General features: G+C 43.1%; 1 protein-coding gene across 2 annotated transcripts; it reads left to right on the top strand.

Moving 5' to 3' along the window:
* Positions 1-126: 126 nt before the first annotated feature.
* KCTD21 (potassium channel tetramerization domain containing 21) lies at positions 127-11,254 on the top strand. 2 transcript variants are annotated; one of them, XM_053935027.1, is made up of 2 exons: positions 127-151; positions 8,115-11,254. In XM_053935027.1, the coding sequence occupies exon 2, from the start codon at positions 8,145-8,147 to the stop codon at positions 8,925-8,927; it is 783 nt and encodes a 260-aa protein (XP_053791002.1). In that variant the 5' UTR covers positions 127-151; positions 8,115-8,144; the 3' UTR covers positions 8,928-11,254. The 2 variants fall into 2 exon arrangements, with proteins under 2 accessions (XP_053791002.1, XP_053791003.1); XM_053935028.1 differs by lacking the exon at positions 127-151 and adding an exon at positions 2,263-2,318.
* The last annotated feature ends 1,194 nt before the right edge of the window (positions 11,255-12,448 follow it).

The raw sequence follows: 12,448 nt of genomic DNA, 5'->3' as shown, positions 1-12,448 counted from the left end.
GGGAAGGGCCGAGGGCGGCGGCGAAACTACATCTCCCAGCGGGCCGGGCCGAGCCGTGCCGGGCCGTGCCGGGAGCGCCGCGCCCCCCGCTTCCTCCGCCTCCCTCCGCCTCTCGGGCAGCGGTGGAGCTCGGCAGCTGGAGGGGGCGCAGGTGGGTCCCCGGCGGTGCTGGGGGGGATCCGCCCGGCTGGGGGACGTGGGAAGGACCGGGGGCACCCCCAGCGGAATTCCCAGAGGGGGGAAACTGAGGCACGGGGAGAAAGCGGGGACCAGCGGCCGGGAGCCGCGCAGCTGGTCCGCTGTGGGATGCGGGAAGGACGGGTGAGCATCTTCTGAAGGGGAATTTGGGGTTATTTTTTTAGCATTTTAAGCTAATTCAGTATTGTGAGCGCCTGGCTATGCAGGAGGAGCCGTACCTAGGATTGTCCGTAACAGGGTCGGGTTCAGAACCACTCTGCAAACTTTGCACATTCTCCTGCCCCCTTCCAATGAAACATCTCCGAAATTCAAGTATTCACAGCGAATTCAAGCCCTTTATGCCCACACCCGGAACATGCAGCCAGCTGGGTCCAGCTGGGTGATGGCCGTGATATATGCCCTCCAGAGGGTCTAATTTTGGGTGATGCCTACCTTGTTAGCGTGATTTCTGAGTGGGTTTTGCTGTGGTGCGACAGCATCCGTACTTGGAATTAGCCGCCCTCTAATTGCAGGGATGCTCTGGAAACACTGGTGTCAGTGGGAGATGAGGTGGAAACTGGATTATTGAACCACCTCGTGTGTCCATCAAGCAGGTGGTGGCTACCACGTGTGCCGTGAAGTTGTTCAGGGACAAAATAAAGTGGTCCATGAAGGAAATAAAGTGTATCTGGAAGATACTCCAGGCATGCCAAGTGATACTTAAATGGGTGCTGGGACAGGACATTGAAACTCAGTGAAAACTTCTGCCAGAACTGGCATATTCTATTGGACTGTACAAAGGATTCCATCAGCTTGGAAGGAAAAATGATGCTGTCACTGCCCTGAGACCCCAAGCAGGCTCCTTTCTGGCAGGCGGTGGCAGTGCCCTCCTGACCATCTGCACTGCCCAGCCAGCAGCCACTGAGCCTACGGGTGTTGAAGGTCACCAGGACAGCGCTGAGCACTGCAGCACTTGAGCTTTTATTCTCCAGACCCGGCTGCAGCCGTATCCCTGTAGCTCTGCACTCCCTTTCCCGCTCCATCTTGCAGTCTGCCGTTCTCCTTCGGCAGCACTTAACCTTCTTTTCGTTCTCCTGCTCCCTGCTGTGCGCTCCTGCTTTTGTTCCTCTACTCTCAGGAGCTTTATACTGCTCCTTGCTTTTACTAGCTGGGCACCGGCTCTATTTCCCTACCTCTGCCTCCCTGCCCCTTCTCTTTTTGCGTAAATTCAGCATCTGCAGAGAGCCTACGCGAAGCCTCCTGCATTCAGCTGCATCCCTAAGCAAGCAGCCCAGGAGATGCTCAAGGGCATGAAGGTGCAGATTTGGAAAGGGATGAACACACACTATCGTACCCACAGCAGACCAGGGCTGTTACGAAACTCCCGTTCTCGCTTTCCCATCCCTCCTGCGGCTCACTGGCAGAATGGCGTTTCTGTGCATAACAAAGCAGGGTCAGGAAATTAAATATAAATTAAATATAAATAACTGGCAGATAAGCAGCTGCGCTCCGAAGGTGGATAGTCAGTATGTCTGTCTCCCGGCATTGTAGCCGCCGGCAGATCAATAGCAATTCTGTTGCAAGAAGAGAAAGGAAGGGCGACCCGTCGTTTCCTGCCTCACGCCTGCTGGGAATTTGAGTCCCCTCCCAGAGCTCGTCACCACGTCCCCCGTGCCAGCCTCGGGGTGAGCGGCCTTTCCCCAAACGCCCGCTGGAAATTTCCAGAGGCACCACAGTAGTCCCGAAACAAAAAGCTGCTGTGCCGCCCTGCAGGCGCTTCATTTTGGGATCTATTGCTCCTGGCAGGCACGCCATGCTCTGCTTCACGGACTGAATTTAAGCCTCTTACGTGCTGCTCAGTTGGAGGGGTTCATATTAAGTGTCCAAAATCAGGTGGGTCCGTTCTGCAGCGATGGGAAAACATGGGATTTCCTCTCTAAGACTGCCATAAATGAGCATATAGGGTGCAGAGACTGTATTGCAAATGTTTAACCTTCTATCATAAAGGATGAGCTGAGCTAAGTAAATGTGCATCAGGGTTATATGAAGGCTGGGGGAGAGTCCATCCCTGCAAAGGATTTTGTCCAAAATTCTTCCTAAAACTCAGCTCTCGTTGGTGCCTACTGTCTGCTGAAATCTGGGTAAGTGGTCATTTGAGGTGTGGTTTGTTGGGGTTTTTTAAACCCTTAAATACTATTTTCTTTGTTGTTTCTGCCCTCCCCCTTTAGTTAGTTTATTATTATCTTCTCTTTTAAGAGGTGACTTCTAGGTTTCAAAGTGCCTTGTTTGCAGCCCCCATAACACAAAAAGACACGAGCTTGTAGGGTTTGTATTTCTTCCCGAGGTTGTCCCCTTGAGAAGGGACAAGGCACAGAACTGTTCTGCAGGTAGAGTTGCAGCAAGTGCCATGGGCTTGGCTGTGTCCAGGTCTGGAGTTCTCAACTTTATGAGGGTTTGTTTGTTTGTTTGTTTGCTCTCTCAGGGCTCAGGTGTTATGTAGAAACTGGAATTTTTACCTCAAACCAAAACGTGTATTTCAGTAAGATACCGTGGAGCAAAGTGCTACATGCCAGGTGTGGGCAAAACCCAAAGCAGAATGAGCTTCACAAAGGAAGGAGCATCTTTGCCTGATTATGTGTTCACAGTTAATATGCTCTAATGGACCAGACTGGAACCCCATCCTGCAACAACCATCTCTTGCTGAATCTCATTTAAAGTCTCCAGCAGCCACACAGGTGCCCAGCTATTTCTTTTTCATACTTCCTTTTGAGGTGAAATCAATCCTGCCCCTCCCAAAGCAGAATTACTTCCTATAAAGCACTACCTGATCTGTCTCTTGTTACATTTATCTACTTGATGTGGCTTTCTCCAGCTCTCTTGGGCAATATTCAAAAGCCAGAGAGGTTTTTAGTCTGGCTGCTCTTCCTGATGCTTAGCAGAAATGGTCCCTGGCTTGCTTTAATTCTGTTGCCACTTAGGCATCATTCATTGCGTCAAACTAAATAATTCATGTCTTCTTTTTTTTTATTTTTCCTTTCTTTTTCCTGTGTGTATATTTTGCGGTTCATTGTTAGTCCTCAACTACTTCTTACAGCAGCTGCACATATTTCACTGTCTTAAATACAGATTTTCCAAGTTTTGGTTGTCAAGGGATATTTCACATGTGAGCTATTGAAGGCTACATGATAAAATTAACCAGCCGTGCAATACTTTTGACATAAGGTTAGGAGGCACTGGTACAGGCTACACAGAGAATCTGTGGCTGCCCCATCCCTGGAAGTGTTCAAGGCCAGGTTGGATAGGACTTTGAGCAGCCACGTCTACTGAAAGGTGTCCCTGCCCATGGGGCGTGGGTTGGAACAAGATAATTTTTTGGGTCCCTTCCAAGCCAAGCCATTCTATAATTGTGTGATTCCATCAAATTAAAACCATTAAAAACAGTGACTTTGTAAATGGCCATGTAATGCTACATCTTGCAGCAAAAACTATTTCTGTAACAGCATATGTTAACTCATATTTCAGGGGATGCTACAATTTTAATGCTTTTAGTACCATGTGTCAGGGCTTCAGAGGACCTAAGCAGCCTGTGAGATGGACTTTGGAAAGCTTAACTCAACATGATCCTCTTCAACCAAATTACAGATTGCTCTTGCTTTGCCGTTCTGTGATTAATTAATCTCATTAATTAAATCCCCTGATGACACTAGGATCAGCCAGTTATCCACATCTTGGGCATTGCCTCTGAAATCCAGAAGGATTGATTCATTTTCCTTCCCTGACATTTTTAAAGTGAAATGTATGTTGGAAATAAATTTCTTTTCCCAATTAAAATCCTGTTTAAAATTGTCTTTATATATATATGTGTATATATATAGAGAGAGCTATGGTTATCTTTTGACAACCATATAAACATATCTATAACTTTAGACTTTCTATTAAACTGCATTCTTTTTGCTAGAAAGGATAGATTACAGCTGTATGTGTTTTTCAGTAGTTAAAAACATAGCAATATTTGTGCCATTTGTTTACAGTTTACTTATGTTGGGAAATCGTGACTAGTGGGTTTTTTTTTTGTTTTGATGATTACTGTACACTTGTGGGTTTTTGCCAAGTTGGGTGAAACAGGCACTCGGTTAAATTATGTATACAGAATTTTATTTATTAGCTAATTAAAGTGCTCTTAAATGTGATGAATACAGGAGAGGGGAAATAAGCTTATCCAAAGCTGTTCTACATTCAAAATGATTATGAAACAAAGTGGTATGATGATGATGGTTCTAAATATGTGAAGGCATTGATGAGTGAAAACAATTCGCTTTTCTCATTTTGCATACTTGCATACCTTCCAGCTGTGTCAACTCCCATCATTCTCCCAGCTTCGAACCAGTTATTTGCTGAACTAAACTCATGGGGTAGAGGGTTATTACAGAAATGTTCTCTATGCAGCTGTTGAGGAGGCTCCTAGGAGTCAAACCCAAGTTAAAATTTACAAGCTGTGGTCAGTTGAAATGCTTAGATGCTGAGACAGCAGCTTTGGTTCAGGAGTTTGACTTTTTCATAAAGCTGACCATGCACTGCTGGTTTCTCTCAATTTACATCACGTGGTATGATCATGACTTTAAATCAAATGTAGCTTTTCCCCCCTTTCAAGATATTAAAAGAGGTATTTAAATACAGGTTGTTCTTAGAAACACAAAATAAATCTTGTGCTCTTCAGCCAAATTTGCATCTTCAGCTGTCGAATTAGATCTCTAGCTAACCTAATTTGAGTGAATTTTAAATGCTACTTGGGGAGGAGCTACACAAAATACTTCACTGTAATTCTCTGCTTCCAAGAACCGTAACCCAATTTGTACTTCTCCTTGGTGACTGCAGGTTATAGAATCATACAATGATGGAATGGTTTGGGTTGGAAGGGACCTTAAAGGTCATTTAGTTCCAACCCACCCCCTCCTGCCCCCCATGGGCAGGGACACCTTCCATTAGACAAGTAGCCTCCTATGTCCAAGATCAGATACTCTTGGTACCTCCTCTTTGTGGAAATCTCACCACGAAGAAGTGATTTTCATGCTGTATTCTTCAACAACCTTTATATTGCATTAGCAAAGCACCCAGGCTTGAAAAACCATGCTTGGGGCTGCAAATGCTGGTTGAATTATTAAAGAGAGAAAACTTACAACCCATTTCATTTCAATTTTTGCAGGTTTATGAAAAACAGTTTTTCATAAACAAGTGTTTAGGAAAAAAAGCAGCGAAGACTGACTTTCCCCAGCTACTCCCAAATATGTTGGTTGGTCAATGCATTAAGTCCAGGTTGATTATAAATCCAGTAGACATTCATGCTCATTTGTGCTCACATTTTTGGTTCTTCTGAGGTTCCCAGACTATCTGATTCATCTTCGCACTATGAGGATATAAACCTCTAAGAAATGGGATGAATTAGGCAAAAGAAGACAATTAGGAATGACAGCTGAGGAATAGTTATCCTCCAGCCTTCATGGGCAAGATATTTGCCTCATTAAATGTTTAAAATTTAATCTAGTGCAGAGGTAATGGGCAGGTTCAAAATCAGAGCAGGCTGGTGTCCTGGGAGGGTGAAATCCAGTCTGTATGGGTCTTTAGAATGGGCTGTCCAGGGTATGTGTCTGGGCAATGAGTTTGAAATTAAGATCTGTATCTTTGTGCTGCTTGGTAGTCTTTGCATTGTGACACTTGACCATGAACTCTGCCAAGTGAAGCCTTGTCACAGACACATCAAAGGAAACATCTTGCTCTGTGTTTGACTAAGTCTGGCAGACAGCTTGAGGAAAAACTCTCATGGTGTAAATAAGCAGGCATGGGCTCAAAAATCTGAAAGCTTCACCTGTGAAGGGAGAACAGGTTGTTTAGTCTACAGAAGCTTGAAGGGCAGCAGAGGTGGGAAGCAATGAACATGACTTTTGGAGTCAGTATCAGTCCTGCTTCTACAGTCTGTGTTATTTGTAGGGAGGTATGGGAAAGCTTCTGTTTGATTAAATATGAAAAAAGTAAAATCCGTTTTAGGCTGCTTTTGTGAATGCCCGATTGTTCTTGTAGCAATGCTTTTGCAGACATATTGCAAGCCCTTAGGGGAAAAATCCATGGCAGCCACTCTTGCTACAGAATTAGATCAGTTGAAGCCTCCACATGATCAGGTTTAAACAGGTCTTGACTCTAAATTGGGTTGAAGTCTTCGAGAGTGGGAAGTACACTGAGACTACATTTCCAAGGGGAGTTTAGCACTGGAACAGATAGGTTTTTTTCTGGAGTATATTTGGCTGAGGTTAGTCACAAGGATGGTCTGGGGTCATCAATGCATGTGTTGTTGTGTTGGCCTACACATGCATCTTTATTTGCCAGTTTTGCTGGATGCATGGGACTAAGGGATTCACTGGGAAAGCACTCTAGATTTAGAGATCTGCATCTTTCCATTACTGTCCAGTGGGATGTAGGCTGTGTGCTAAGGGCTAAAGAACAAAGTTGAATGTCAGTCTTAACCAACAACTTAAAGACAGGCTCTCCTTTGACCTTTGTTAATGATCTGCCCTAGGTTGGGCCAGTTTTTCTTAGCTAAATGTGCTGCTGTCTAGAGATGTATTTGTTTCAGAATGCCATTAGCACTATTATCTGGGTTTTAGTAGCCATGAAATAATTGATATTCCAGCACAGATGACCTTCTCCCTATCTGCATTTTGCTGTGACTCCAGAGCTGATAATAGTGGGTAGTGTCTATGATTATTCCATTACTAGTTAGGAAAATGCCTGCACTTAAGTTCAATTTTAAGGGAGCTGTTTGGAAGCTTTCTGTTGAACGGCTGCAGTTACTACAGCAAGAGCTACCTCCTGCCTCTGTAAGCAAACACTGGTGGGTTTCCTGCTGAACTGTTGATTGATTTAGATTCAGCAAACAAGGAAAAACAGGTTTGCAGGTCCTCAAGTAGCAGGAATAATGGCCCACCTGCACAACACAGCTGAGCTGAACTGCAACGGAGACAGCTGCACAGCTCCTTTCTTTTTCCTTGCCCCAGCTCTGGCATTGGTCCATTTACAACATACAGCAAAGCATGCTGAATAGAAATGTTGTGTTTTCTCCCTAAACTGATTCACTGTGGGATCAGATGAGTGCCAGAGGTAGCATAACAGAGGAAGATAGTATGGTGGAGGGCAAGGGGAGGTCATGCATGCCCTTCCTACAGTTTAATTGCACCTTAAAATCCCATCCTTAGTTCATGTCAGCTGACAGCAGAGGCTCAGCATGGAAACAATGTCAACTGGAATATGGCCCCAAATAATTACAAAATGTTTTCTAGGGTAAAGCACAATGGAAGGAGAAAGTCTGGTGTTTTTTTTAATGAAAGGAACCACAGACTGCCGTGTGCTTACAGCAGCAACTGCTGTCTGGCTCCCTGCTATGCTGATTGCACTCAGACATACATCAGGGGATTCTGCTGAACTGCTTTGTTACTTTAGTCATAGCCTCAAACACTATGGAAGATGTTGGGTTGTGCCAAGTTCTTGTCCTTTCCTTCTTTGCACCCTCTAAATTCTCTGTTTGTGAGGGAAATGAGGTCGTACAAACCCAGAACACTACTTTGAAGCCAGCCCTCGTTGTAGGTATTGATGGGAGAGATTCACTTTTACCATAATCGTAAAGGTTTGGAAGACTCGTGATTTCTGGCACTAAACTGAATTAAACAAAGTCCTCTTCAAATCTGTTAGGAGAAAAAAACATCCTTATGCTTGTTCTCAAGATACAACCTCAAAAAATAATTCCTCACTTCTAATTTCTATGGTGAATTTTTGCCACATGGTTACCCTTATATATTTAGTACTATTTATCTCTTTAGTTTAACCTTTCAAAAAGATTAATGCAACTAAATGTGTGGTATTGTTTTTTGTTTTTAATTTCTTTTTTTTAGAATTAGTCCCAGCACCGTGACTTTTCCATCATGTCGGAACCGATCACGCTCAATGTTGGAGGAAAACTCTATACCACCTCTCTGTCCACTCTGACTAGCTTTCCAGACTCCATGCTGGGGGCCATGTTTAGTGGGAAGATCCCAACCAAGAAGGACAGCCAAGGCAACTGCTTTATTGACAGAGATGGCAAAATCTTCCGCTATATCCTGAACTTTTTGCGAACTTCTCACTTGGACCTTCCCGAAGATTTTCAGGAAATGGGCTTACTGCGGCGAGAAGTAGATTTTTATCAAATTCAGCCTCTGATTGAGGCCTTGCAGGAGAAGGAGGTAGAGCTTTCTAAAGCAGAGAAAAACGCCATGCTTAACATCACCCTCGATCAGAAGACCCAGACTGTTCACTTCACTGTCCGAGAAGCACCCCAGATTTACAGCCTGTCTTCCTCCAACATGGAAGTGTTCAGTGCTCATATCTTCTCCACATCGTGCCTGTTCCTGAAGCTTCTTGGTTCCAAACTGTACTACTGTTTCAATGGAAACCTTTCCTCAATATCCAGTTACCTGCAGGACCCCAACCACTTGACCTTAGATTGGGTTGCAAGTGTGGAAGGCCTTCCCGAAGAGGAGTACACCAAGCAGAACTTGAAGAGACTCTGGGTGGTGCCAGATAATAAGCAAATCAATAGTTTCCAGGTGTTTGTGGAAGAAGTGCTGAAAATAGCCATGAGTGATGGTTTCTGCATAGATTCTGCTCATCCACATACTTCAGATTTCATGAATAATAAGATTATTCGCCTAATTCGGTACAAGTAGGAATGGCTGTTGTGGTGCTAGCATGGAGATAACACAGGTTAAGTGTTTCCCTTTAAAACACACTTACAGCCTAATTCAGAATCATGCTTATCTGGATTAAGAGTCACTAACAAGGAGATGATTTTCCTTTAATGTACTTACGAATTCGACCTTCCAGAATGTGTCCATATTCCAGACAGAAGCAATATTGTCTAGCGCCTGAATTAAGGACTGGCTCTGTCTCTGCCTCTGCCTCTGACCTGCTGTATAATTCTGGGGAAAATTACTTAACTTCTGCCATCTCTACGTTTTCCAGTTAGAAAATGGGTGATCCTTAACCCGCATTGCCAGGGGATGCGAGAGTTCAGTAACCATGGTTTGGAATGTATCTGGAGAATGGATGCAGGGAAAGATACCATGGAGCTGCAGTGCAGCAGACAGCCCTAGGAGCACATTTGCCATGCCTTGCTGTATCACCCGTGCAGAGCATTCAAGAAGCTTTGGATCTGCAGAGGAGAAGCCTTCCCACATGCACTCAAGACAGCTGTAAAGGATGGTACGAGTTGCAAATGAGTAAGGGATCCCATCTCTTTGGGTTCAACAAAGGATTTCTGTGAAGTTGGCTTGGGTTTTTTTCTGAACCCTGTGAGGAAGCCCCTGCTTTATTGTGCTTTCAGGGAAGCTGTGTTGGAATAATGTGACTGGCAAGGAAGCTGTAGAAGACAGAATGGTGTTATTACAAACCAAGAAGGTTAAATCTTTACTTTTACATTCCAAAGGCATCTGAGACAAGTAGTCCTTTTCTTTCTCTTGAAATGTTAATATTTGTCTGGAGGATGCTGCTGAAACTTTCTAAAGTGAAGACAGATTTTGGGTCAGATGCCGCCAGATATCTTCTAAACATTTGAGCCTCTTTTGGGCATATCTCCCTTCAGCAGTGCCTGAAATGCATGGGATGCTGTCTGGATAGGATGGATTTAATTTGAAAAGACAACATTCTCACCAGGTTACACCTAGTATTTTTCATTGCAAAAACAGAGGGTCGTTTTTCCTATCCTGGTTCATTGAGCCTTTTTATGTCTAATATCTTTGTGAAATGGTCGGGTCACTAAAAGAATTTTACCTGCTTGCTTGGCTTCAGTGTCAGCTTGCCACAGGGAAAGCAGTGGGGAACCAGAGGTCAAACTCTTCCCTACACATCTGATCTGTACTGTAATGAAGATCATAACTCACTAGCTGCATGTTGTCTCTAAACATCATTTGTGCCACATTCAAGATGGTTCTTTCTCAGCTAATTATGTTTCAAAGTATCTTAACTGTATTTCCCTAACCACATTGCTATGAGTGCATGAGAGGCCCTCTGGAACATTTTCAGGTATCTTTAATGAGATAGAAGGGAAAATACAATAACTAAGTTTTGCATTTAGAGGTTTAGTGCTTCCAAAGTTTTCTAGCACAGGGCTGCAAAGCTCAATAAAGCACACGTTCTTGTTTCCCAGAGTAACTACTTTGTCGTTACATTAAGCTGACCTGTGAACAAGCATAAAGAAGCTTTTTTTCTTGTAAAAAAACAGTGTGATCAATATATTTTTACTGTCCCAAATTGTGGCTGCATGAACAACACAAATCAGCATGCTCACAGGTAAAATGCACATTCTGCAGTTGTTACAAACCACTGCCCTTTGTCTGACTTGGTGCTAAACCAGCATGATATACGTGGGACCATGTTGTCAGAAGGCACTGATTGGGCTTGAAGCCCCCAGAACCACTAAATGTGGCAAATTTTGTGTATTTAGAGGATTGTAAACAGAATTTTGTGACTGTCCTATTTTGTGACCAAATTCCAGTTTGAGTCACCATGTTCTTCTTTATTTAGTTGCATTAGGAAGAACTCTTTTTTTTTTTTTTTTCCCATCCCAGTCCCGAATTACAAAGCACAAGCTGGCCAGTCAGCTGGACATTGACAGGGATGATCTGTGCTGGTAATACAAATATGATCTGTAAAATGAAGCCTCTTTCATCAAATCTGTGACTTGAAACAATATGTTGTTGCTGAATTTATGATAACAGAGATTTTGGGGACTGTTGATGGTATTTCTTTTCAACCCACACCCTTGAGAGTAGATTTTAAATTATCTGTAACCAGAGCTCTTGTATGTCATGACAAAAATATTACCAGTAGGAATTTGTTTCCTGTCACCTTGAGTTTATCCAAAGGTAAGAGGAGTGGGCTTAGATCTCATTTGGAAGGGTGGAGGGGGGAAAGCCTGACCTACACCCTTTAGAGCTGTGCATGAGTACTGCTCCATTCTGTTTCAGCAAAGTAAAATATTCCATGGGAGAGTTGTATCATTACTGGTTTTTTTTTGTGGTTTTGTTTGTTTTTTTTTTTTTTTTTTTTTTTTGAGAAAGGCAAATAAGAGGAGTTTGTAAAAGAAGTGGACTCAGATCTTCACCTGGAGTGCTTTAACCCATCAGTCTGTTATGCAGAAGATGAACAAATCGAATACACATTTATTTGTGCTCATGCAACTAAGTCAGTAAAAGGTATAGCTGGCCCCAGATCTCTGTCATTTATTAACAGAGTGTGAGATGCAAAATATCTCTCTTTTATATAGATAGATGCAAATTTTCCAGTGCAAAGACATGAGTGAAGCCATGCTTTGGAAGGAACAGAAAAACCTGATGTACCTCAAACTTGCTAAGCATAATAAACATCCTTAAGCGTGAGGTACTATTTATATTGGAAAAGGGCAGTAAGTGAATCACTTGTGATTACAGTCAAACATATGTTCTACAAATGCAGCTGCTATTTCAAACTCCACACTAGGCTCAATTTATAGCTGCTCCTGAATTCTGCAGTCTGTGAGTTATGATATAATGGCTGTTTTTGGGAACATTCTCTCTCCAGAGCATTTGTTTGCATTCTATCTGAATAGCTGTTTTTTTGTTTACCTTCTTTTTCTGAGCCCTGGAGGTGTAACTTGCTTTTCTTTACCAGTCAACAGCACTTATGATTCTTCTCAAGAGTTTTCCTGAATTAAAGAGAAGCAAACATGCACAAAGCTGTGCTAAGTATAGCACAACCCCATCACTAGTCATGAAATGCACTTGGCATTTATTAGCAGTAACATCTAAAAATTATTTCACTGCTGAGTGGAATATTCAATCTCAGAACAAACATATTCTTTCCTGGAAAGGATCTAGTGACATTTGCTTCCCTTAAAGTTTTGTATCTGTTTTCTTCTACATGTTGGTGCATAACTCCTGATTCTGCCATATGCCTGTCTCCCTCAATACCTTAGTGCACAAAATGAGGCCAAGCCCTGCAATTTTTTTTTTTTATGGTCTCATTTTTTTTCCCTAAATGACCACTGAATAGAGTGTTCAGTACTGCTAGAGGAGAAGAATACCAGAGTTAAGGCAGATTTTAAACAAGATTTTAGCTGTAGTCTAATGGCATTCTCAGATCTGGACATGTGCATAGCACAGTGGTATTTCTTACATGGCAAAAAGACTATTATGAAGCATCTTAATGGATT

This window comes from Vidua chalybeata, chromosome 2 (genome assembly GCF_026979565.1).
Source record: "Vidua chalybeata isolate OUT-0048 chromosome 2, bVidCha1 merged haplotype, whole genome shotgun sequence".
In the NCBI taxonomy this organism is placed as follows: domain Eukaryota; kingdom Metazoa; phylum Chordata; class Aves; order Passeriformes; family Viduidae; genus Vidua; species Vidua chalybeata.
Note: the sequence above shows the minus strand (reverse complement) of the source record. Positions and strands in the feature narration are given on the sequence as shown.